General features: G+C 47.8%; 1 protein-coding gene across 5 annotated transcripts; it reads left to right on the top strand.

Moving 5' to 3' along the window:
* Nucleotides 1–41: 41 nt before the first annotated feature.
* Pmm2 (phosphomannomutase 2) lies at nucleotides 42–21,215 on the top strand. 5 transcript variants are annotated; one of them, XM_087571285.1, is made up of 10 exons: nucleotides 77–159; nucleotides 2,870–3,249; nucleotides 5,899–6,010; nucleotides 8,544–8,620; nucleotides 9,335–9,426; nucleotides 11,531–11,630; nucleotides 11,754–11,829; nucleotides 14,448–14,563; nucleotides 19,284–19,423; nucleotides 20,200–21,215. In XM_087571285.1, exons 2-9 carry the CDS (start codon nucleotides 3,238–3,240, stop codon nucleotides 19,383–19,385), a joined length of 687 nt encoding a protein of 228 aa, XP_087427411.1. In that variant the 5' UTR covers nucleotides 77–159; nucleotides 2,870–3,237; the 3' UTR covers nucleotides 19,386–19,423; nucleotides 20,200–21,215. The 5 variants fall into 5 exon arrangements, 4 of the variants coding, with proteins under 4 accessions (NP_001100443.1, XP_087427411.1, XP_087427413.1 ...); NM_001106973.1 differs by lacking the exon at nucleotides 2,870–3,249 and having other exon boundaries at nucleotides 42–159; nucleotides 20,200–21,209; XR_015630479.1 differs by lacking the exon at nucleotides 2,870–3,249 and having other exon boundaries at nucleotides 10,816–11,630.
* Nucleotides 21,216–22,045: the final 830 nt, after the last annotated feature.

Below are 22,045 nucleotides of genomic sequence, written 5' to 3'. Positions count from 1 at the left end.
GCCATTAGAGAATCTTCCCATCGTGCCTTGGAGTTCCGGGGCTCGGAGCGGACCCGGAAGTTCCGGGTGGAGTTCCGGGTGCCAACGAGTCTTCTGACTGGAGAAATGGCCACGCTCTGTCTCTTTGACATGGATGGGACCTTGACTGCCCCGCGGCAGGTAGGCGGCGCCCGGGGAGCTCCTGGTGGTGGGGCAGAGCCCTTGCTGCCCCAGACCGCCGTAAGGACTGTCCGGGAACCAGTAGACCTAGGTCCTGAGCGGGGTCCTGAGTGGGATGCGCAGGAAGAGGGGGCCAGAAAAGCCTTCCGAGTAGGAAACGTGTTCAGAGTCGAAAAGTTCGGGTCCGAATTTCTTCTAGGGTTCCTCGGGTCTGGTGTCCTGGATTGAACTCCAGCCTCCACCCTCTGACCTGCTGTGTCACCTCCCCAGCCCTGTCACCTCTGACTGTCTCTTCTAGTATATCAAGGGCAGGTTTTCAGCTGTCTGACCTTGAGCAAATGTCTTTCGCGGAGTCCTTGAAGCCCCTTTAAATGTGATGCTTAGGTGAGGATCACAGAGACTAATTAGAAAGTCCGGTGGGACTTCCTTCCGCTAACCGAACTTGTTATAGCCAAAGATAAGTTTGTGTGGGTTCGTTCTGGTGATGGCATTCTCTCTGCCTCCTATGCACAAATGCATGATTGAACAGAAATCATACAAATGAGAGTAGGCTCAAATAGCTTGGGTGTCGCCACCTCTGCCCCACCCCTTTTAGATTTCGTGGACTGTGTCCCAGAAGCCCCTGTAGTGTGTGTAACCTTAGATATGTCAGTCTATCTTTTTTTTAATTTTTTTATTCCTTTGCAATTACATGTGTACAGTGTATCCGATTGTATTCACCCCCCCCCAACCTTCCTGTGCTCCCTATGGAGAACACTGACCCACACACCCTCTTCTGTTTTCATGTCCTTTTTAAAATTTTTATTTTAATACCTCTCTAAGTCCAGTTAGTGCTACACACACACACACACACACACACACACACAGCCATCCATCAAGTGATAGGCAACATATCACCCATGCTGAAATGTTAACTGGCTTGATCTTGTACAGGGAACCATGGTTGCTGAATTCATAATGTCCAGAAGACAGCATTTCGTTTACCACACTCCTCTCCATCCTCTAACTCATACATTCTTTCTGCCCCCGAGCCTTGGCAGGGTTGATAAAGGGTACTACTTATTCTTAGCACTTTGACCAGGTATGAGTCTGCATTAACCACTGCCCACTACAAAGAGAAACTTTTCTTACCAGGGTTGAGAGCAGCATTAATTATGGGTATAAACATAGATATTTAGAAGGCAATTTGACAAGATTTCCATTTAACAAAACAACAACCATAGGTTTCCCCACAGTGCCTATGAGCTCCACAGTCATAGACTTTTGACCAAGTACTGTACGAGGCATTAATTCCTTCCTGTGGAATCGGCCTTATATTCAACCAGGAAGTGATTTTGCTACCCCCAAAACAGTCATTCCACCATTGCACAAGCCAGTACACATTGCCCAGCAAGTCAGTGCTGTCTCGCAGGACCCATGGCTGGGAAATGCCCCAAATGACTTTCCTTCCACCGTGCTTTACATAGCACCTTCCAGCACTATGAAAGCTAAACATGCCAGTTCCAGCCTGATGTCTCTGTGTCTTGAAACTGAAGTGTGCAGTGTCTCCAGCAATATGGATTTACCATTTAGTTAGGGTGGGCGACCAAGAGCAATTTCAATAGCCCGTGTTATTTTGGGGTCCTAGTTCTCTCTGGTCAACAATATCCCCCCACACCTGGAACCAACGTTTTTGTTCTTTGTTGTTGTTTTTTAAATAATTCATGTCCTGTAGAAGACATTTGTATGTATACATACTTTACCAAGTAGTAGGTTTTCAGAAAGCTTTTAAATGCATCCTTAGTTGTAGTTGAACCACAACCCACCCTCTTCTGTCCCTCATTCTACTTTTCTGAGCCAGTGTGATCTGTCCAGTGATGACATTCCACTACCAGTTCTCCAGAGCCCTTCCTGACTTAGCTTCATTGCCCAACACACACTGGTGAGTCAAGCCAGTAGCTACATGGGCAGGTGGCATAGGGTTTTAATCCCTTCAGGGAGATTTGAAAGTTCAGGGCTAGCCTAGGCTATATAAAGTGTTTGAGACAAACCTTCAGAACTTAAAAGCCAATAGTAGTCTAGAGCCGGGAATCAGAATTCGTATTTTGTCAAGGGTCATATATTAAGTACTTTTGTCTTTGCATATGGCCTGCAGTAACTACTCAACTTTAGTGCAAAAGCAGCCATTGACCATATATAAAGAGTGACTATGTTCTAATAAAACTTGATTACAGAGGCCATTGAGATGTGGTCACCCCTAAGCCTTAGGACCTGAGTTCAATTCCTGGAGTCCACATGATGGAAAGAGAGAACCACCTCCAACAAGCTGTCTTCTGACCTCCCCTTGTACATTGTGGCACACATACATGCATACACATAATAAAAATAAAATTATTATAGAAACTGCTCTTCAGTTGGCCCAGGAACCATAGAGGTTTGGTTTGTTTCTTTGGGTAGGTTTTGGTTTTTCAAGACAGGGTTTCTTAGTGTAGCCCTGCCTGTCCTTGGATTATTTCTGAAGACCAGGCTGGCCTCGAACTCATGGAGATCCACCTGCCTCTGCCTCTCAGATGCTGGGAATAAAGGCATATACTACCCAGCTACCACCATTCTAACATAAGGAAATTGAAACTAGTAAAGCCCTGACGCCTCCGCTCCTACAGCAGCTGTGGTTCAAGGTCCTGAACTTCAGGGCACTGTTCAGTGTCCTAATTGTCATTCCCTTTTCCAGTGCCAGGACGGAGGCCACTCCAGGTACTAGATAAGCTACAGGGAAACTGCCTCTGTGTCCCTGGATAGCAAAGAAGAGCCTGGTGACCAGAATGTGCTTTCAGCATTTGGAACGATATGCTTGCAGTGATCACGGTCAATTGCAGCAATAAAAGAAAACTAACTTAGAAGTGAAGTCTCCTATATGCTGGGTACTGCAATTAAAATACTCCAGCAACAGATCTATGTATCATCAGCCTTCCCTCCCTCCATCCGTGTGCATCGTCAAACATCACTAATCACAGTGCAGTCTAGAAGAGGAAGAACAAGTCACCTTTCACTGTGATTGTTGTAACGGGATATGACCTCTGTGGATCCCATGTGATTAGCATGGACTCAGAGGTTTGCACATTTCCTTGTTTGTATAGAAGTCTGTCTTCCTGGGTGCTTTCTTCCGTAAAGGGTAAAACTTGAGATAAGCTTTAGGGAACAAAAGGACATAAACCTCCATGAATCATTTTCCAACTCTGGCATCCTGAAAAATCTCACAGAGAGATCATTGACAAAAATCGTGACCAGAGAACCCCTGTCCCTGTCACTTCATGTTTCCTCTTGCCAAGTGACTTTAAACCAGGATCCTCCTGTTACTCCACTCACTTGTGTCTCAGCATGAAGGTCAAAGATGCTGTCCTTCATGATCAGATCAGTGTCATTTCACTAGTATTCATTACCATAGTGCAGTGATTGGCATGCTCTTCTGTACACGGCAGACGCACACACCTTTATTTGCTGGTTGTGGAGATGGAGCCCATCCCCTTAGACAAGCTAGGTGAGCATCTCCTACTAAGCTATACCCCAGAGGGTATGCTGAGGCTTACAGGCCACATAGTGTCTGTCACAGCTACTTAACTCTCTCTGGGACAGAAACGTCCAGAAACACCTACATAGATACTTACAGTTATTGGTCTAATGGCACACAGGCCTGTTTGATGCCTCCTGGAATCCATAGCTGTCCCCACCTCTCAAATACTCTCCGTAATTCTTTTTCTTTCACCTCAGTTTGTCTTTCAGGTGTTAAGCTACTTATTTTGTTTCTTTATAACTCTCAGCATAAGGATCAGTTATCTGTTTCACTTTGAAGTCAGCTTTTAAGCATGGGCATCAAAAGTATCCTCACAACCTCTTCACCTTTCTTCACCTTGGTGATATTTAAGCCGAAAAAAGTTACAGAAGGTGCTCGGGTGTGGAGAGGTGGGCACATAGTTAAGGAAATTGTACTGTGAATTCACAGAGGATTCAGCAGGATGTGTCATGCTGGCTAACCACAGTGCCATGTGACTCATCAGTGTACAGAGGGCTAGGACAGAGTGAGTTGCCTTCCTGCTGAAGGCAGGAGTGCTTTGCTGTGGTTAGTCCATTTCTTTAATTTTGCAATCTTCCCTAACTACCATTCTGATGTAGCAAACCACTTGGGAATTCAGTGGCTCATAGAGGCAACTAGCAAAGTTCTAGTTCTTTTCTAGTAAGCCAGTATTTCTCTGTCAAAAGTTGAGGGGAAAGCCAAGCGAGGTGGTGCACACATTTAATCCCAGCACTTGGGAGGCAGAAGCCAGCTTGGTCTGCAAAGCGAGTTCTAGAACATTCAATGCTGTTACACAGAAAAAGCCTGTCTCAAAAACAAACAAACAAACAAGAAGTTGGGGGGAAATGAGACTGGGGCTGTATCTCACTGGTAGGGTGCTTGCCTAGAATGTAGAAGGCTTGCATTTAATCCCCAGCACCCATAAAACCAAAACAACAAAAAAGTATAAACAGTGCAGCCTAAGGCTCTGTCTTAGGATTACTATAGCTGCAAAGAAACACCATAACCAGAAAGCAGCTTGGGGAGGAAAGGGTTTATTTTGCTCACAGCTCCATATCACTGTTCATCATCAAACACATTGAGGGCAGGAACATGGAGGCAGGAACTGATACAGAGGCCCTAGATGGTTGCTGCTTACTGGCTTGCTCCACACTTTGCCTGCTCTCTTATAGAACCTACAACCACCAGCCTAGGGATGGCACCACCCACAAGGATCTGGGCCCTCTCCCATCAATCACCAATTAAGAAATGCTCTACAGGCTGGCCCACAGCCTGATCTGATGGAAGCATTTTCTCAGTCTAAGTTATTCCTCTCGGATGACTATGGTTTATGTCTAGTTGACATAAATCTAGCCAGCACAGACTCCTATTTGTCTGTCTGTCTGTTGAAAGACATTTTTAGGAAATCCAAGCAGGCCTTGAATTCCTGATCTCCCTGCCCCCATTTCCCAAGTGCTGGTATTACAGACTTGTGATACTATCCCCACATCTGAAGTATTGAGTCATATACATATAATGCAAAACACTTTAAAGAACAAAAGATGAGGGGGCGGGGTGGTGCTGGAGAGATGGCGCTGTGGTTAAAAGCACTGACTGCTCTTCCAGAGGACCAAGCATCCACAGAATGGCTCACAACCATCTGTAAGTCTGATTCCAGATGATCTGGTGGCCACTTCTACCCTCAGACACTGCATGCATATGGTGTACAGACATATGCAAAGAAAACCAACAAAAATAAGCTAGATATGTATTATTATAGAAATGTCACCATAACAAAGACTAAAATAGCAAGTCATTACACAAGACAGAGAATAAGCCATAACCACACATTACCCACTCATGTGGGAGTCAACGGGTAGCAGATTGACAGATGCCTGGACAAGTGAGCACGGGCCTGCTACACCCGCAGGGCTGGCTCTTGGTGGGCCGAGATGGAGGCATTCCGTAGCAGGAGCTCAAGGTTAGCCCGGGCAGTGTAACACAACCCAAGCTTAAAACCAACACAAAAGAAAGGGGGGAAAGGGAAAAAACAAAAAGGTTAATAGCCCCAAATAATACCTAAATATTTAAAATTTTCTACAAGCCTAATAATCCCGCTGGGCTTGTATAAGGTCAATTAGTTTGCTGATTCAGGGTAAGCTGAGTCAGTTTGCAGTTTTCATTTGATTGTGTTTTCCTTCCTGATGTAGAAAATTACAAAAGAAATGGATGGCTTTCTTCAAAAATTGAGACAGAAGACCAAGATTGGAGTGGTAGGTGGGTCAGATTTTGAGAAGCTGCAAGAGCAACTGGGAAATGATGGTAAGTGCTAGCTCCACTCTGGTCCACAATTAATACTGAAGACACTGAGACCTGCCGCCCTTCGCCCCTGAAATCCCAAGCCACCATCACCCATGTAGCAGCTTCTGCCTTCTCTGGGAAAATACTTTCTTGCCCTTACTTGGCCTTTGCTTTAGTTGTGTAAAAGGAAGTCCTGTGATCTTTGACAGACCCTTCCCTCAGGTGTACAGACAGACTCACCATGAAGGGCATGCATACCCATGTCTGCCTCTGGAACCTTTTCTCCTTCGGCATTTGCTTGTCACTTCTCTGTCACCTCAGCCCAGGTTCCACCTCCTGGCTGTCTCCCCACTCAGATAAGGAGATACCTCTGTGCCTTGTCCCTGTTGCTCTGACCTAATGTGTTTCAGGGTTCCCTAGTCATGAGAGGCACTGGGCCACTATGTACCAGGTCTCCATACACAGGGCTAGCAAGCCAGAGACCCTTGTGATAGGGTCTCACTCCGTAGCCCAGGCTAGGTTGTCTCCTGTCTCCAGTTCCCGGGTGCCAGAGTGACAGACATCAGCCACCATGCCTAGCTGGAGAGTCTTTTGGCTTCTTTCCTGGGGAGGGTGAAACAGTGGGTCTCTAAGACCTGGATATCCTATTTTAGCAAGTATTCCCCCAAAATTCTGGCGTCCAACCCTGCTGGTGGAACAGTATCTTAAAGACTAAACTTAAGTCTTTGTTGCCTTTCGAACTTATTTATTTGCCTGTTTTCCCAGGGCTTCTGGGGTAGCTAGGCTGTGAGAAGCAGTGAACAGAGATTAGTGAAGAGATTTCTTCACGACCTGTTGTAGTGTGGAATGCTGTCCTGTGACCCAGGCACTTGGGCTGCTGAGACAGGGGAGTCTCGAGTTTGAGGTCAGACAGGAATACAGAGTGAAACCTTGTGTTCAAAAAGCAAGAAGGCCAAGGCTGGAGAGATGGCTTAGCAGCTAACAGCACTTGCTGCTCTTACTGAGGACCCAGGTTCAGTTCCCAGGACCCGCATGGCAGCTCACAGCTGTCTGTATTCCAGTCCCATAAGGTGCACACACATACATGCAGAGGAACCACTCACACACACAGAATACTTTTTTTTTTCCTTAAAATACTGACATGAGTTTAAAACAGACAAAAACCTCGTTGTCCCAGAGTCAGGTTAGTACTAAGGACACACTGGGCGGGATAGTTCATCTTAGCAGGCCTAGTGCCATCTCCGGCCTCCCACTAGGTGCCAGTAGAGTGCTGCACACACTCAGTTTTAGCAACCCAGGCCGTCTCCAGACCTCGCCAGGGGTGTCCTGGGGAACACGTTGCCATGGTTGGGAAGTCAGCATGTCTTACCTGAAATCTCGAGTCTGTGGGTCAGGTCAGATCACTGGGAAGCGGTCTCTGCGCCTGAAGGACACACACCACTTAGCTTCCTCGAAGGTCTCTCTATAGAAACACTAACAACATTAAGAGGCATATTCAGCCCAAGAAATCCTGCCAGAGGTATTTGCCATTCCTGCCTCCAGTGCCGAACTTAACAACATGCTCTAAGAGGCTTCTCATCACTGTGGCAGGGCTGTGCTTCAGGAAGATAAAACAAGAGTTAAAATACTCACACACACTTGCATCAGCTTCATGGAATGTAGTGGACATACCTGTAATGTTAGCACTCTGGGGACGTGCTGTGAGTTCAAGGCCAGCATCGGCTTCACGAGGGCCTGTCTCAGAAACAAACAAGCAGGCACTGGAGCACATGCCTTTAATCTCAGCACTTGGGAAGCTGTAGCAGGCAGGTCTTCTGTGGGTTATATGCTTGTCTTCAAGTCTAAATGAGTGTAAGAATCATCTTTTAAAACTGTGTTTTAAATTTTTATTTTTATAAAAAGACTATTCTGGGGTTTGGGAGACTGCTCAGTGGGTAAAGGCACTTAACACAAGTTCAGTGCTCAGAGCCCACATAGAAGGAGAGAACCAAGCCCCACAAACTGTCTTCTGACCTACCCCCACACACCATGATGTGTACATGCCAAATGTACACGTACACACAAAATAACATGTGAATGTTTGGGTTTTGTTTGTTTGTAGTTCTGGCTGTCCTGGAACTCGCTCTGTGTTCAAGGCTGGCCTCGAACTCAGAGATTCAACTGCCTTTGCCTCTTGAGTGTGGGATTAAAGGCATGGCCCACCACAGCCTGGCATGTAAATAAATGCTAAAAATTAAAAATAAAAAAAAATATCGAGCCTGGCAGTTCTGGACTGGAGAGCAGAGTGTGGCCATGTCCTTTCCACTTATTTCCTGGTACTGTTGGTTCAGGACAGTCGGAAGCAGGATTTACAGGCTTAAGGCAGGCCCATCCGAAGCTCATTTATCTTCCTTCAGGTTTACAGTCAGAGCTGCTGCTGCAGTCCCCAGCCTCTTGACGAAGGGCCGGCATAGCCCACAGGTGCCTAGCCAGGTTCTTGGTGGTGGGTGTTGAGAAAGGAAGAGAAAGGCAGGTTTCTATTCACACCCTCAGTTTTATCTTGTTTTGGTTGTAGTGGTTGAGAAATACGATTATGTGTTTCCAGAGAATGGCTTGGTAGCGTACAAAGATGGGAAGCTATTGTGTAAACAGGTAAGTTTTTAAGTCTGCAGCCCATTCTGGATCACTAATATAAGTAAGCCAGCACCAGCGGGACAGTCAGTCATCCTAGCTGCCTGGGCTAGAAAGTGAGTTCAAGACCACCCTGGGCAGCTCAGAGAGAGCCAGATTTATAAAGAATAAAGTTAAGGGAGCACAGAAGCCCACATTGTGTGGGACAAGGATTGATTGCCTCTGGGCACATGCTGGGGAGTGGGGGCGGGAGGGGGATCTTCACACTGTGTTCTTTGTCAAGTTTGAATTTTTTCTATGCAGCTGTTGGTTGTCCCAGATAGTGACTGTATCATTATAATGGCCTTTTAAAGCTGCGTGAGTCCAGTGTTGCTATTACAATAACCAAAGCTAGAACAGGCCGCTCACCCAGGGCTGTGCAAGAGAAGCTGGACTTATTAATACTAAGAGCCACTGCAGTGATCTTGCTGGCCCTTCGGAGGAGCGTGTGAGAGAGAAGGACCCAGATGCCTGAGTGCTGCTGAAGTAGACACGGCCTCTGACCGAGGCGCTGTGCTTTACCTAATGTTTCTCATTAGCAGAAAAGAGAAGGAGGTGAAAGGACACAGAATGTGTCCGTGTCCCTGCTGGGTTAGCCGTGGCTTCTGCAGTGTTAGCAGGATAACTGCATGTGCCAGGAAGCCATTTTGAAAGTACTTCCTGTTATATCAACTAACTCATGCTTTGTTTGCCCAGAATATTCAAGGTCATCTGGGGGAGGCTGTGATCCAAGACCTGATCAACTACTGTCTGAGCTACATTGCAAAAATTAAACTCCCTAAGAAAAGGTGGGTTCACTCTTAACAAAGAGGCTCTTCTAGAAGATGGAGCCGTGGGCTCATAGGCGGAGAGTGGCAGTGGAAACTGTCAAATGCTGTCTGGCACACACACATATACATTACATACATTACGTGCACAACATATATACACACATATGCACACATACATTATGTGCACATGCATAAAAACCATGTACACACATAGTTTTTAAAAAAGCATCAGAAGCTTACAGTCTGAAAGTCTAAAGCTAGATATAATACAAAACCAAATGTGTTTGGCCTGCAGTGCCTAAAGAAAGTCCATGTTATAGAGGGTAAAGGGTTGGCACGGTGAGGAAGAGTGCTTGCTGTGCAAGCATGGAAAGTTAAGTTCAAATCCCCAGGCCTCGAGTAAGAAGTTAGCCTTGGTCGCATGTACACCTGTAGTCTAAGCACTGTGGAGGACAGAGGCAGGACCACTGAACTGCTGGCTCTCCATCTAGCCAGTTCATAAGAAGACTTTGTCTCAAGAGACTAAAGCATAGAGTAGCAGAGCAAGACACCCCAGGACAAATTGTCCTCTGACCTACATACATGCCTATCCTACCTGCTCCTCACAATACATATATTTTTTTTTAATTATTTTGAGTCTAAAACTAAAGACATTTTTTAAAAGTGTCTGACTATCTTCCCTGGAATAACTGAAACGGTATTGGTCTGCTCCATTTTCTGTGATCATAGCAGGCCTGAGTAAACAATCTGCCTCTGAATAGATCAAGTTTCCTGGGTCATTAGTGAGGCTCCATGGACCATAATCTCAGAACCTGTCAGTGTCCTCTCTTCATGACTTCAGTCTACTCAAGAGCTCACTAGCAAACCAGATGCCCCAGAAGCAGACGTGAGACTCTAAGGAGCCAGTGCCTTTGAGCTGGGCTCCCTTCCAGCCCTTTGTTACCACCAGACGCTCCTCCAGCAGGTCCAGCAGAAACGGAGAGGCATGTGTAGTAACACACCCTGTTTTTTGGTTTTTTTTTTTTTTTTTGGTTTTTTTTTTTCTTTTCTTTTTTTTCAGAGCTGGGGACCGAACCCAGGGCCTTGCGCTTGCTAGGCAAGCGCTCTACCACTGAGCTAAATCCCCAACCCCAACACACCCTTTGCCCAGTATTTACAAAACATCATTTTAGCAGATAGTCCGTGTAAAACGTTATGACTAGTGAAACATGATGCCTCAAGCTGTAAGCCAACATGGGGAGGGAGGGAGGAGGACCAGGGCTCCAGATCGTCCATCGTTAGCTACATGGTAAGTTCAAGAACAGCCTGGGCCCCATAAGACCCTGTGTATAACACGGGGCGTGGGGTATTCCTCCCTGTGGCCCTCCCTCTTTCTTTCCTTACTACATCTCCATTTGCGTTGCTCAGAAAGAAAAGAGGGCTGGTGCCCTACTTGGGATTTCTGTTGCTGTGAAGAGACACCATGGCCACAGCAGCCCTTATGAAGGACCACACTGATTGGGGCTGCTTCACACTTCAGAGGTTTGTTCCATTGTTATCACAGTGCTGGGTCCACAGCAAGAGATGATCATACTGGGCCTGGTTAGAGCATCAGAAACCCCCAAGCCCACCACCTATGATGTTTCCTTCAAGAAGGCCACATCTGCAACACTGCCTAGTGACTAAGCATTCAAGCACATGAGTCTGCGGGTACCATTTCCATTCCACCATAGCTGGGAAGATAGTGCAGTCAATAAAATGTTTCCTGTTTAAGACTGAGGACTGATGTTGATCCTTAGCACCCCCAAAAAAGCTGGACCTGGTAGTGCCTGCTGCTGGCCAGTGCTGAAGAGGCAGAAAACAAGTGCATCTCTGGGGCCTGCTGAATTGACAAGCTCCGGGTTCAGGGAGAGACCCTGTCCTAAAAATAAAGTGGAGAGCAACCTGTGAAGACACCCTCGGTGCACTGGTGGACATTCATACATGTTTATGTGCATACATACATACACACACGTTTATGTGCGTACATATATACACATAGCCCGTGAGAAAGCTGAGTCACATACTCATGCTGTCTAGAATGTAATGTTGCCCAAGTAAATAAGGTATTTTGGGGCACCCCTTGTCCCATTCTCCTCCCCAGGGGAACTTTCATTGAATTCCGAAATGGCATGTTGAATGTGTCCCCCATTGGAAGAAGCTGCAGCCAAGAAGAACGAATTGAGTTCTATGAGCTCGATAAAGTAAGTTCTCAGATGTATGTGGGGAAAATGGCCAGCTTTGAGAAACCTATAGCCCATGGCCAGTCATAACGTGCTTCTACACTGTGACGCGGTGGACAATTGCTGTCTTTTTGTTTCTCTCAGAAAGAACATATACGGCAAAAGTTTGTAGCAGACCTCAGGAAGGAGTTTGCAGGGAAAGGCCTCACGTTCTCCATAGGTATGGTACATGCCCCGGCAGGCTTTGTCCCTATGCTCCTGGAGCATGTGGGGCTGCTGAAATGCTTCAAGGTGTGGTAGGTAGGATGGCTGTTACCGAGGAAACAGGTTCCCTTATGGGTTCTTGGCCTCACTGGTAAAAGACTTCAGAAAAAGACTCAGAAGGAATCACGAACAATTGCACTGTTTAAGAGAAGAACAGTATACTGGTCAGGTGAAAATCCCAGTAGCCAGCAAGAGGAGAGGTGGGGAAACCGTGCTTTCAGAGTTACTTGTGGAGTAGAGATAGACGTTTCTAGGAAAGGGAAACGCATAGAATGGAAGAGGCTGGGGAGCTGAGGAGACCCGCATGCATCCAGCCAGGCGCCATGGTCTCTTGTAGCCCCTCCCTCTTTTTGTATTATGGGCTTTGTTCACGGGTGACTTTTTTTATGCCAGGATAGGGAAGAGCATCCGGTCATCGTCTGCCAACTGCTTCTTCCACTTGTTAACCTCTCTCTTTTACAATTGCACTTGTTTTATGAGTGCTCTGCCTGCGTGTATGTGTGATACCGCGTGTGTGCCCAGTGTCCGAGGAGGCCAGAAGAGGATGTGGGATGCCCTAGAACCACTGTGTGGGCGATGACCTGAGCAAGAACAGCCAATGCTTTTAACTCTGAGCCATGTCTCCAGCCCCAACTTGTTAACCTTGGTGTAGATTTCTTACTCTGTGCTCTTCAGCTCCTCTATACCAGCAGCCTGTAGCCTGTGGACAAGCAGCCACAGCAGGACACCCCCGAGCCAGGGACTGGTTTCTATGCTTTTGGGTCTGGTTCTGCCTCTGCAGGCCTCTGCTCCTCTCTCCTGAACAGAAGAGGTGTGTCTTGGTGTGTGAGCAGGAGGTGGAAGAGAAGCCTGGCTGAACTCAGAGGATGGAGCCTCTCAGATGGAGACTAAGGTGTCTTGAAATCCAGCAGTGTGTTAGCATCAAGGAACCTCAGAAGTTAGTGGGTGGCTTTAAAAGAACAAGAATCAGGCTCAGAAAGGAACTGAAAGTTGTCCAGGCTCACAGAGCCTGTGTTGACTGCCCCTGAGCCAGCACTGACTCTGGTCAGAGTTGTGTCTGAAGCCTGGCCCCTGCCTTATCACTTGATAGCATTTGCCTGTTAAGTTTTATGACTCTGTTTGACTTGTGGGGAACATGCAGGCCACAGCACATGTGTGGAGGTCAGAGGACAGCTCTGAGGAGTCAGTTCTCTCCTTCCATCATGTGGGTCCCAGGGGATTGAGTTCAGGTCACCAGACTTGGCAGCAGTCGCCTTTACTCACTGAGCTGTCTCGTGTATCCTTACCGATTAAAACCTTCAAATGTTCCTTTTTCATGGTGATGCTCTCAGCCTTGCCGTAGACCTCTGGCTTTGAGCCTTAACACAAGAGTGTAAGGTGTAGGAAACTGTCCTTGCAAAGGAACCACGGGTCATTCCCAACCAGGGACATTTTCAATTGTTCCTGAACTGTGAGTGAATGTTTTTCAGATAACTTTAATTTTTTTTTTAGGATTTTTTTTAGGATTTATTTGTTTATTTGTTTTTGTTTTGTTGTTGTTTTTTGCTATGAAAAGTACCTACATACCAGCTAAAGGGCTTGCTCAGCAGTTAAGAGCACTGACTGCTCTTTCAGAGGACCTGTATCCAATTCCCAGGGTCAACGTGACAGCCCACAATTATCTGTAACTCCAGTTCCAGGGTTTCTGCTGACGAAGCTTCCTTGGCACTAGACATGCCTTGGTACTAGACATGCCTTGGTACAGACATACATGCAGGCAAAACACTCATACGAATGAGTGAATGAATGAATGAATGAATGAATGAATGAATGAGGAAAGGAAGGGAAAGGAAAAGAAGAAAAAATTAGGGAGTAAACTACCTGTAAGCTCTCTTGCATGTGACAGACCTGTTGCCTACAGGATGGGTCACACAGCCTGCTTTTGCCATTTCCCACCAATAGCGGTTTGGTCCAGTTAGGTTTGCTTTGGTTTGGTTTGGTCCAGTTAGGTTTGCTTTGGTTTGATTTGGTTTGCTTTGGTTTTTTTTTAAAAAGGTTTCACTGTGTAGCCCAGTGGAATTCACATGAAATCCAGACTGACCTTGAACTCATCATAATCCTCCTGTCTCAGCTTTGTGAATGCTGTGATATTACATATAAGCTACCATGCCTGACTCGGGGTATTAAAGTACCAGACGGGCCCTCTGGGATAAGGGAAGCCATTACAGGTTTCCTGTAAGCCTTGTCCTTGGGAAAGCATTTTGAGGGATTTTAGACCGGGGTGAAATAATGCTGGGGAAAACAGCAAAGAACCTGTGCATAAAGTAGCATCAAGTGGTGAACAAGGTATCAGAAAGGTAAACAAGCTGCCTTACTTTCCAGAAAGTGTTAGTCTCCTTCCTCTCACCAGAGACTGTGCTGGCCTTGCTGCTCAAGAGCCCCAAGCCAGCCAGGCAAGACCCTGCCATTGAGCCACAGCACAGCCAGCTTAGCTGTCTCCTCCCTTAGCTATCTCCTCCCTTAGCTGTCTCCTCCCTTAGCTGTCTCCTCCCTTAGCTGCCTCCTCCCTCAGCTGTCGTCTCCTCCCTCCTGCAGGCGGCCAGATCAGCTTTGATGTGTTTCCTGATGGTTGGGACAAGCGCTATTGCCTGAGGCACCTGGAGCAAGCTGGCTATAAGACCATTTATTTCTTTGGAGACAAGACTATGCCAGTAAGTAGGAGGGCCTCCGTGCTGTTTTGCCCTCCCACATCCTACCTGATGGCCCTTCTAGCCTCCCTCCCCAGTGGGAGCAGGGACTGTAGATGGTAGTCGGTGTGCGTACCTTTTGAATTAAGTCACCACTGTTGCTCTTGGTCCTCCTCTGCCCTCCCTCCTGTGTCCATAGTAAATTGCATGCTAGGGTCACAAACATGAGACGATGAGGAATCACCTGAGTCTGATGCGTACTGTTGGTCGGGGATAACTGAGCATCTGCCTAGAGTGTCACACAGTGCTGGGGACCAGCAGTGAGAGCTTGCAGAAGGCCAAGTTCTGCATAGGTGAGGTCTGAGCTAGAGACTAAGCAGGGCCCCCATAGGAAAGGCCAGGGCCAGAGAGGGGTACAGTGAAGCTGTTTCCTCAGAACCACTTTGGCAGCATTGTGAGGCTCTCCCTACACAGATGCTTACTGCTACCATCCCAGGCCTAGGAGGTACCAGCACCAGGACTCACCACTTATGCTTGTATTTGTCAGCTTCTCTCCCTACACTGCCCATGTCACGTTGCTGTAGGATCCTGGTTCAGGCATGGTGGCCATTCTGGACCCAGTAGGGCATCCATCATAAACACTGCAGCTATGGAGCTCTGGTCCCTTTGATGGCTGCTTACCCTGTCAAGATCAGCACTGTCCAAGTTCTGCGTCTAGCAGGGTCCTGGTGACAGTGGATTATATTACTTAGTGTTATATCCTCCAGATTCATCCTTACAGCAATAAGAATTTCCTTTCTTAAGGCTAGATAATCCTCCACTGTATAGGTACGCAGTTTACTTAATCCATCTGTTGGCAGACTTGTGACCTCCATTCTCTCAGTCACTGTAAGTAATGCCTCTGTGAATGTGAGCCTGGGGCATTGTGTTTGGTTGTTTATCTGTGAGCTGACATGGCAAATCCTTTAGATTTCTAACACTAGGAAGCAGCCTTTGGACATTGTCTTGGCAGTGGAAGCCAAATGAACAAGCAAGCCTGGGCCAGCAAGAACACCGCTGCTGCTCATCAAGGAGACCATGACAGGAGAGGGCAGCTGTGGCTGGGTGGGGTGCATACTCACATCCCAGCATCTGGGAGAAAGAGGCAGGCAGATCTCACACAGTGAGTTCCATGTCAGCCAGGGCTATGCAGAGAGACCCAGTCTCAAAAAAATCAAAACAAAACCCAAAAGAGACAGCCTATGAAATGTGAGGGCACAAATACTCGGCCAACCATATGTCTGTCTGTCCAAAACGTACCAGATTCCTGCAATTCACCATCGAACTAAGGACTCCATTTAAGAGCTGGAGAGGTGCTCAGCAGTAAAGAGCACTGGCTGCTCCTCCAGAGGACCTGAGTTAGTTCCCAGCATCTACATGGTGGTCACAACTGTCTGTAACACCAGTTCCGTGGCAATCAGAAGCCCTGTTCTGTCAAGCCTCTGTAGGTACCAGGCACACACTGATGCAGACACACACAGGCCAAACACCCATACATATACAATGATCCGATTTAACATGTTTTAGAAATAAAGAGCCCAATTTAACATATTTGAAAACACATTGTGCCAAGGAAGACACATGGTGGACTTCCAGGCACATAGGATTGACATCTGAATCACAGGTCATAAGAATGTATATCTAGGTCACAGTGAGAGCCAGTTCTACTGCTAGACTGGCCATTATTAATAGACACACACAAAAGAAGGCAGAAATTAGTGACTTCACCTCAGGACAGCAGTAGACGGTATAGCCAATATGGACAACGAGAGTGATTTTGTTATTTTGTATTTTTTTTTCTCCCTGGGAGCTGAGGACTGAACCCAGGGCCTTGCACTTGCTAGGCAAGCGCTCTGCCACTGAACTAAATCCACAACCCTAGAGTGGTTCTCAAAAAGCCAAAAGTAGAACCTCTTTTGATCCAGAATTCACACTGCTGAAGTATAGATCCGAAAGAATTAAAACCTGGTCCTAGAAAGAGTCTTTACGTGCATGAGCATTGGAGTGCCATAGGCTGTCTCCAGGGAGGGAAATCTTAGGCCACGGCCTTGAGTGAAAGCAGTACAGATGCTAGCCTGAGGCTATCTTTTTCTTTCTCTATGGTTCTTGCTCTAAGTCAGTGGCCGAAGCTGGCTTCTAACTCACGGTAATCCTCCTGGCTCAGCTTATGCACAGATTACCGGTGACAGCCACCATTTCTGACTTTTTTTTTTTTTCTAATTCCAAGACAGGGTTTCTCAGTGTAGCCCTGGGTATCCTGGAACTCACTGTGTAGACCAGGCTGGCCTCAAACTCCGAAGTCCACATGCCTCCCAAGGACTGGGATAAAAGGTGTGAGCCACCATGCCCATCTGGGGGTTTTATGTATTTATTTATTTGTTTGTTTATTTACTTATTTATTTTCTTAGCCTTAATGATGGTTTATAATAACTCTTTCTAGATTTCATTGGATTCAAAGCACTTTGACTGTAGACCTTAAGAGTCACATCAGACTTGAAGTCATCTTAAAAATTAAGCTGGTAAAATTATACTCTGGATCTAAAGAAGATCTGGAAGCTTCCTTTGTCTAAGTTGGTGTCCCTCACCCCTTTTCAGTATTGATACGTGAGCCATGAGTCATTCAGCAGAGAGAAGGGCAGTAGCAGTCTGTTAGGTGTGTACGGCCACAGCAGGCGAGCCAGGAGACTGCAGAGGCGTTCTGAGTGGCAGGTAGTGTTTCTGTCTCAGTGCCCTCGTGTGTAGGTCTGATCAGGAGACACCATGTGGGTTTGGGTTTGTTTCTTTAAGGAACTGATTATCTGAATTGCTGGGGATCAGCCTCCACATAGACGTCTGCGTCTGCATCTGCGTAAACGTGTTGAGCTTTTCACGGTAATGTAGCTCTGACTGGACACTAGGCCTCGCCAAGGCAGCTGTGACAGCACTTCAGGCCAGCCAGCTCTGAGGCAACGCAGCCTTGTTCTTGGGTAGAGTAACACAGCATAGCCGTCCTCCCTGAATGTCCACACAACAGACTTCTCTGTATCCACGACCCCAGCCCCATGTGGTATGGGAATGCCATCCATCTAGAAGCCTTGCTGGGACTTGACAGGAGGCAGTGAAGTGGATGGGACCGGGAAGGTTCGCTGCTTGGTTTAAGTCTTGCATTACCATGCTTTGATTCACATATTTTTATGAAGTGAAACCAGGCATGGTGCTACATTCCTATAATCCTAACACTCAGGAAGCAGAGACAGGAGAGCTACATGTTCAAGGTCAACCTGAGCCAAAAGTAATGGGACTGTCACTCACACACACACACACACACACACTCACACACACACACAGCTTGTTCTCTTTTGTGCTTTTGCAGGTTTATAGCTGAACTTTGTCAGATAAAAGCCATTTCCCTGCTCAAAAGAGGCAGAGTTGGTCAGGTGGTAGGGAGGAGGAAGTCTGCAAAAGGGAAGGAAGATGCAGTCAGCCTCAGCTCTAGCTTTGCATGATGGACAGACTGGGTTTTAGGAGAGGGGTGCTCCAGGCACAGCCTCCCAGAGGTCAGTCACCCCTCTGGGGGATATTCAACGGGGTAGTTTGCTGTTCTTGGAATCCAAGGTGCCTGCAGGTTCAGGGCAGTTTTGAAATGAGATGGGTGTGTTTTGCGGTAGACGCTTCCAAGTACCCGCGGTGTGCTCTCTATAGAGGTCCTGTGCTCACATACATCCCGCCACTCTTGTGACTTCCTCTGAGACCCCTGTGCTGATCTAGCCTCTCTACCTGCTGCTGGGCTCGCTCAGACTGCAGCCTACTTTGTAGTCCCTAGCCTGCCTTCTTTCTTCCTGTCAGCTCTGATACTGTGACTGGGCCATTTCAATTTCATTAGAGTCACATGACGGTGGCATGTGCCTGTAATCCCAGCCCTGGAGGCTAAAGCAAAAGTCTTAGATTTGAGGCCAGCCTGGCCGTGCAGCCCAACTTCTAAAGATGGTGCTGGTGCGGAGGATGACAGGATAACTCTAAGCTGAGGAGATGGTTTATGGTCACATAGTTGCCACACGATCTCAAAACCTTTTCAGATTCCCAGCACCCACCACAAAGCCTGGCACAGTGGTGTTTATAACCCCAGCACTGGGAGGCAGAGACAAGTAGATCCTCGGACTCTGGCCAGCTAATCTAGTGGTCAGTGAAAGACCCTGTCCCAATAAGACCTGAGAAAGAGACACTCAATCAACCTCTGACTATACATCTATTCCACATAATTGAATGAACTCAATTCAGTTCCCCTCGGCCACACTTCAAGTGCTCAGTTGTCCTATGTGGCCAGTAGCTGTGGGCAGACTGAGCAGTCGTGTTCACTGTCACAGGGCATAAGCAGCCCCACTCTACCCACCAACACTCCTGTGACTTGCAGAAGAAATGTGGGCACGAAGACAAACTGATAGGTATGAGACACTGTCATTTACTGTGCTTTTCACTAGAAAGATAAGCCTTAGGTCTTCACAAAGGCAGTCTGACGACTTTCGTGAGCATAATTACCTTCTCTGAGCTCGACTGCAGTTCACAAGAAGGTTAGACAACTTGCTCATTGTGACTAAAATGTCATCCTTTCCTTGGAAACCAAGGGAAGATTAACTGAAGAAACCTTGCTAAGCTAGGAACGTGAAGGTTGCAGCAGCCATGGACCAGGACAAATGTAGCCTACTGCTTCTGTTGTGTTTCTCTGCAGGGTGGCAATGACCATGAGATCTTCACAGACCCCAGAACTGTGGGCTACACAGTGACAGCACCTGAAGACACACGCAGGATCTGTGAGGAGCTCTTCCCTTAACCGCAGAGGAATGCACTCCTGGTCAACAACACTGAAAGGTCATTCAGGGTCAGGGGTCACTTAGGGGCAGAGCTGAAGTCCCTCCACACATGCACATGGCCCCAGACTCCAGCCAAGCTTTTCTTAATGGGTCCAGTCACACAGGGGCTAGAGGTGAACTCACTGGGCATGCCAATAGGTCACATCTTCATCCAGTACCAGCTGCAGCCCCAAGGGAAAGAATTTATCAGAAATGGCTGTGACTGGGTGTGGTGGCTCATGTGTGTAATCTGCTCAGGAAACTGAGGCAGGAGCATTTCCACAAGTTTGAGGCCAGCCTGAGGTACAGAATGAGACAGTGTCTCACACAAAAAGATTGGTGGCTCTGGATTGGGGTATAGCTTGTAGGACACTTGCCTAGCATGGATCCCAGCCTATGACTTAGGGACCTCAGAGACAGAAGTAACTTCTCCTGGTCTCTTACCCCCACCCATGGTCTAAGAGCTAGCTGATAGGGTACATGCTGGTCTTTGAAATTTTCCCATCATATGATCTAGGAAGAAACAGGAATGTGCCTGGGTTTCTTATCCTTTGTGGAATTTAAGGTGTGGGTTCTGGTGGTTGTGGTGGGTTTTGGGGGGATTCTATTTTGAAACATGGTCTTCCTATGTGGCTGTGGCTGCCCCAGAACCTGCTGTGTAGACCAGGTGGACCTCGAGCTCAGGGTCCTCCTGCCTCTGCCTTACAAACTCAAATTACCTGCACCAACACCTGCTAAGGTTTAATGAAAATCTGCAATTGTCAGGGTTCAAACCCGTATCTTACCACCAAACAGGGGCATCGGATGATGAAAACGACAAGCCATCCAGAATCATCCATCTGGGATAGGACTGAAGACTTCCATGACATGCTCCCACTCTGCAGTCTGTGGTGGAGGCTGGGGCATGACCAAAGGGCTAATGTCTGTTTTCAAGCCAGCTTCCCATCTGTGAGCCGCAGACCAGTGTGATCTGCCTGAGGTAGATGGCCAAGCGACAGCTGATCCCACAGTTTGCACCTCCACTGGCTTGGCCGTCTCTGTTTGCTACATCTGAAAGCCAGACTGCTCTCCTGTCTCCAGCAGGAGGGGAAGACAGAGGACCCAACAAACCAGAACCTCGCTGTGGTCCTCTTTAACCCCCAAGCTGCCCAACCCAGGTAACAGACACAGTTCCTGAGGCATCAGAGGCAGCTTCGTGGTCACAGCAACAGGAGCTCCCAGTCTCCAGCCTCTCAGAGTGCACATGCCTCCCCCAGAACCTTAGGGACAGCCTTCCGTGATCACTTCCCAGGCAGAGCTTCTCATGCCTGTAAACGGTTCTGCAGCCTGACTCCTCGTCGGGAGCCTCCAGCCACTGTGTGTTTCCATTGCACTACCCTTGGCTGCCCACATGGGCACCTGCTGCTGGCGCCTGCACCTCTGTCCATCCCCTCAGGAGAGTGCCAGGACCTCAGCCTGTGGCATCCTTGGGTTTTATAGCAGTGCTGTGAAACACTACAGGGACTGTCCCTCTCTTCTCAGTCAGATCTCTTTAACCCTCAGTGTCTAATGGGTGTCTACCCAGGTTTGCAGAGAATTTGGGTTCTGAGGGCCTCTCCCGGCTCTGCTCTAGTGATGCTGGAGCCCCTATCTGTCCTGGCTGTGGCAGTTCCCAGCCGGCCCAGAGGCTGCGTGCTACCTGCAGGTCCAGTGCCTCCTGCCATGTCAGGTGGACTCCAGGCCTTGCCAGTTCCTACAGCGGCTATCACAGATCCCCTCCCCCACTGGCTTCATTCAACTGTCCCACCTAATAAAGAGCCTCTGCTAAGTCATACATGGGTGGCCTTGCTGGTGGGATGGTGTGGCTGCCCAGGTCCAAGGATGACAACTACTAGACAGCCGTGGCTCAAGGCAAGGTCTGGCCTGTCTGTCAAGAGTGCAGTCCTGGGGTTGGGGATTTAGCTCAGTGGTAGAGCACTTGCCTAGCAAGTGCAAGGCCCTGGGTTCAGTCCCCAGCTCCGAAAAAAAGAAAAAAAAAAAAAAAGAGTACAGTCCTACCAAGTAGGGATTGCAGAGGACTTGAAAAAGACAAAGTTGGGTAAAGACCACATCACAAGAAGCAGAGGCTGCACCTAAGCACCCCAGGGCTATGCAAGAGTGTGGCAGTCCTGCACTAACTAGCTGCCCATCCAGACTCAAGAGCACTTTAGGAAGCCCCAAGAAAGCCTGAGCTAATAGGAAATTTAACATGTTTGGTTCCCACATAGAGGCTCTGTGTGATCCTAGGTGTCCCCAACCGTGCTGGTGGGAAGATAGAGGTGCTGAGGAGCAAGGTCACTGTTCCTAGGCACAGTCGAGGCATGCACAGGGCTGAATCACTCCCCTCTTTACCCCAGGCTGGGCACACCTACCATCACAGCACCAGTCAACTTGGAGAAACCCAGGGCTAATTTAATGCAATCATCTCATCTTGTTTGGTCTTTCTCTGAACAGGCCTGATGGGCTGGTTATTTCCCCAACCACTGGGAGAGTCACAGATGCATCAAAAGCCCCATCCCTTGGTAAAGCCACCCCACCCTGGGCTGTCGTTAACTCTATCAGCAACCTGCTGCTCTCCACTCCAAGGCAACTGGCCTCACTGTTGCCCTTCTGAGCTACAGGA

This window comes from Rattus norvegicus, chromosome 10, assembly GCF_021556685.1.
Source record: "Rattus norvegicus strain SHRSP/BbbUtx chromosome 10, alternate assembly SHRSP_T2T, whole genome shotgun sequence".
NCBI classification, from domain to species: Eukaryota; Metazoa; Chordata; class Mammalia; order Rodentia; family Muridae; genus Rattus; species Rattus norvegicus.
Note: the sequence above shows the minus strand (reverse complement) of the source record. Positions and strands in the feature narration are given on the sequence as shown.

Coding starts and splice junctions, on each gene's coding strand:
- Pmm2 (NM_001106973.1), top strand. CDS start 106: ATGGCCACGCTCTGTCTCTTTGACATGGATGGGACCTTGACTGCCCCG. Junction 6,011..8,543: donor AGAGCAACTGGGAAATGATG/GTAAGTGCTAGC, acceptor TTTTGGTTGTAG/TGGTTGAGAAATACGATTAT. Junction 9,427..11,530: donor ATTAAACTCCCTAAGAAAAG/GTGGGTTCACTC, acceptor TCTCCTCCCCAG/GGGAACTTTCATTGAATTCC.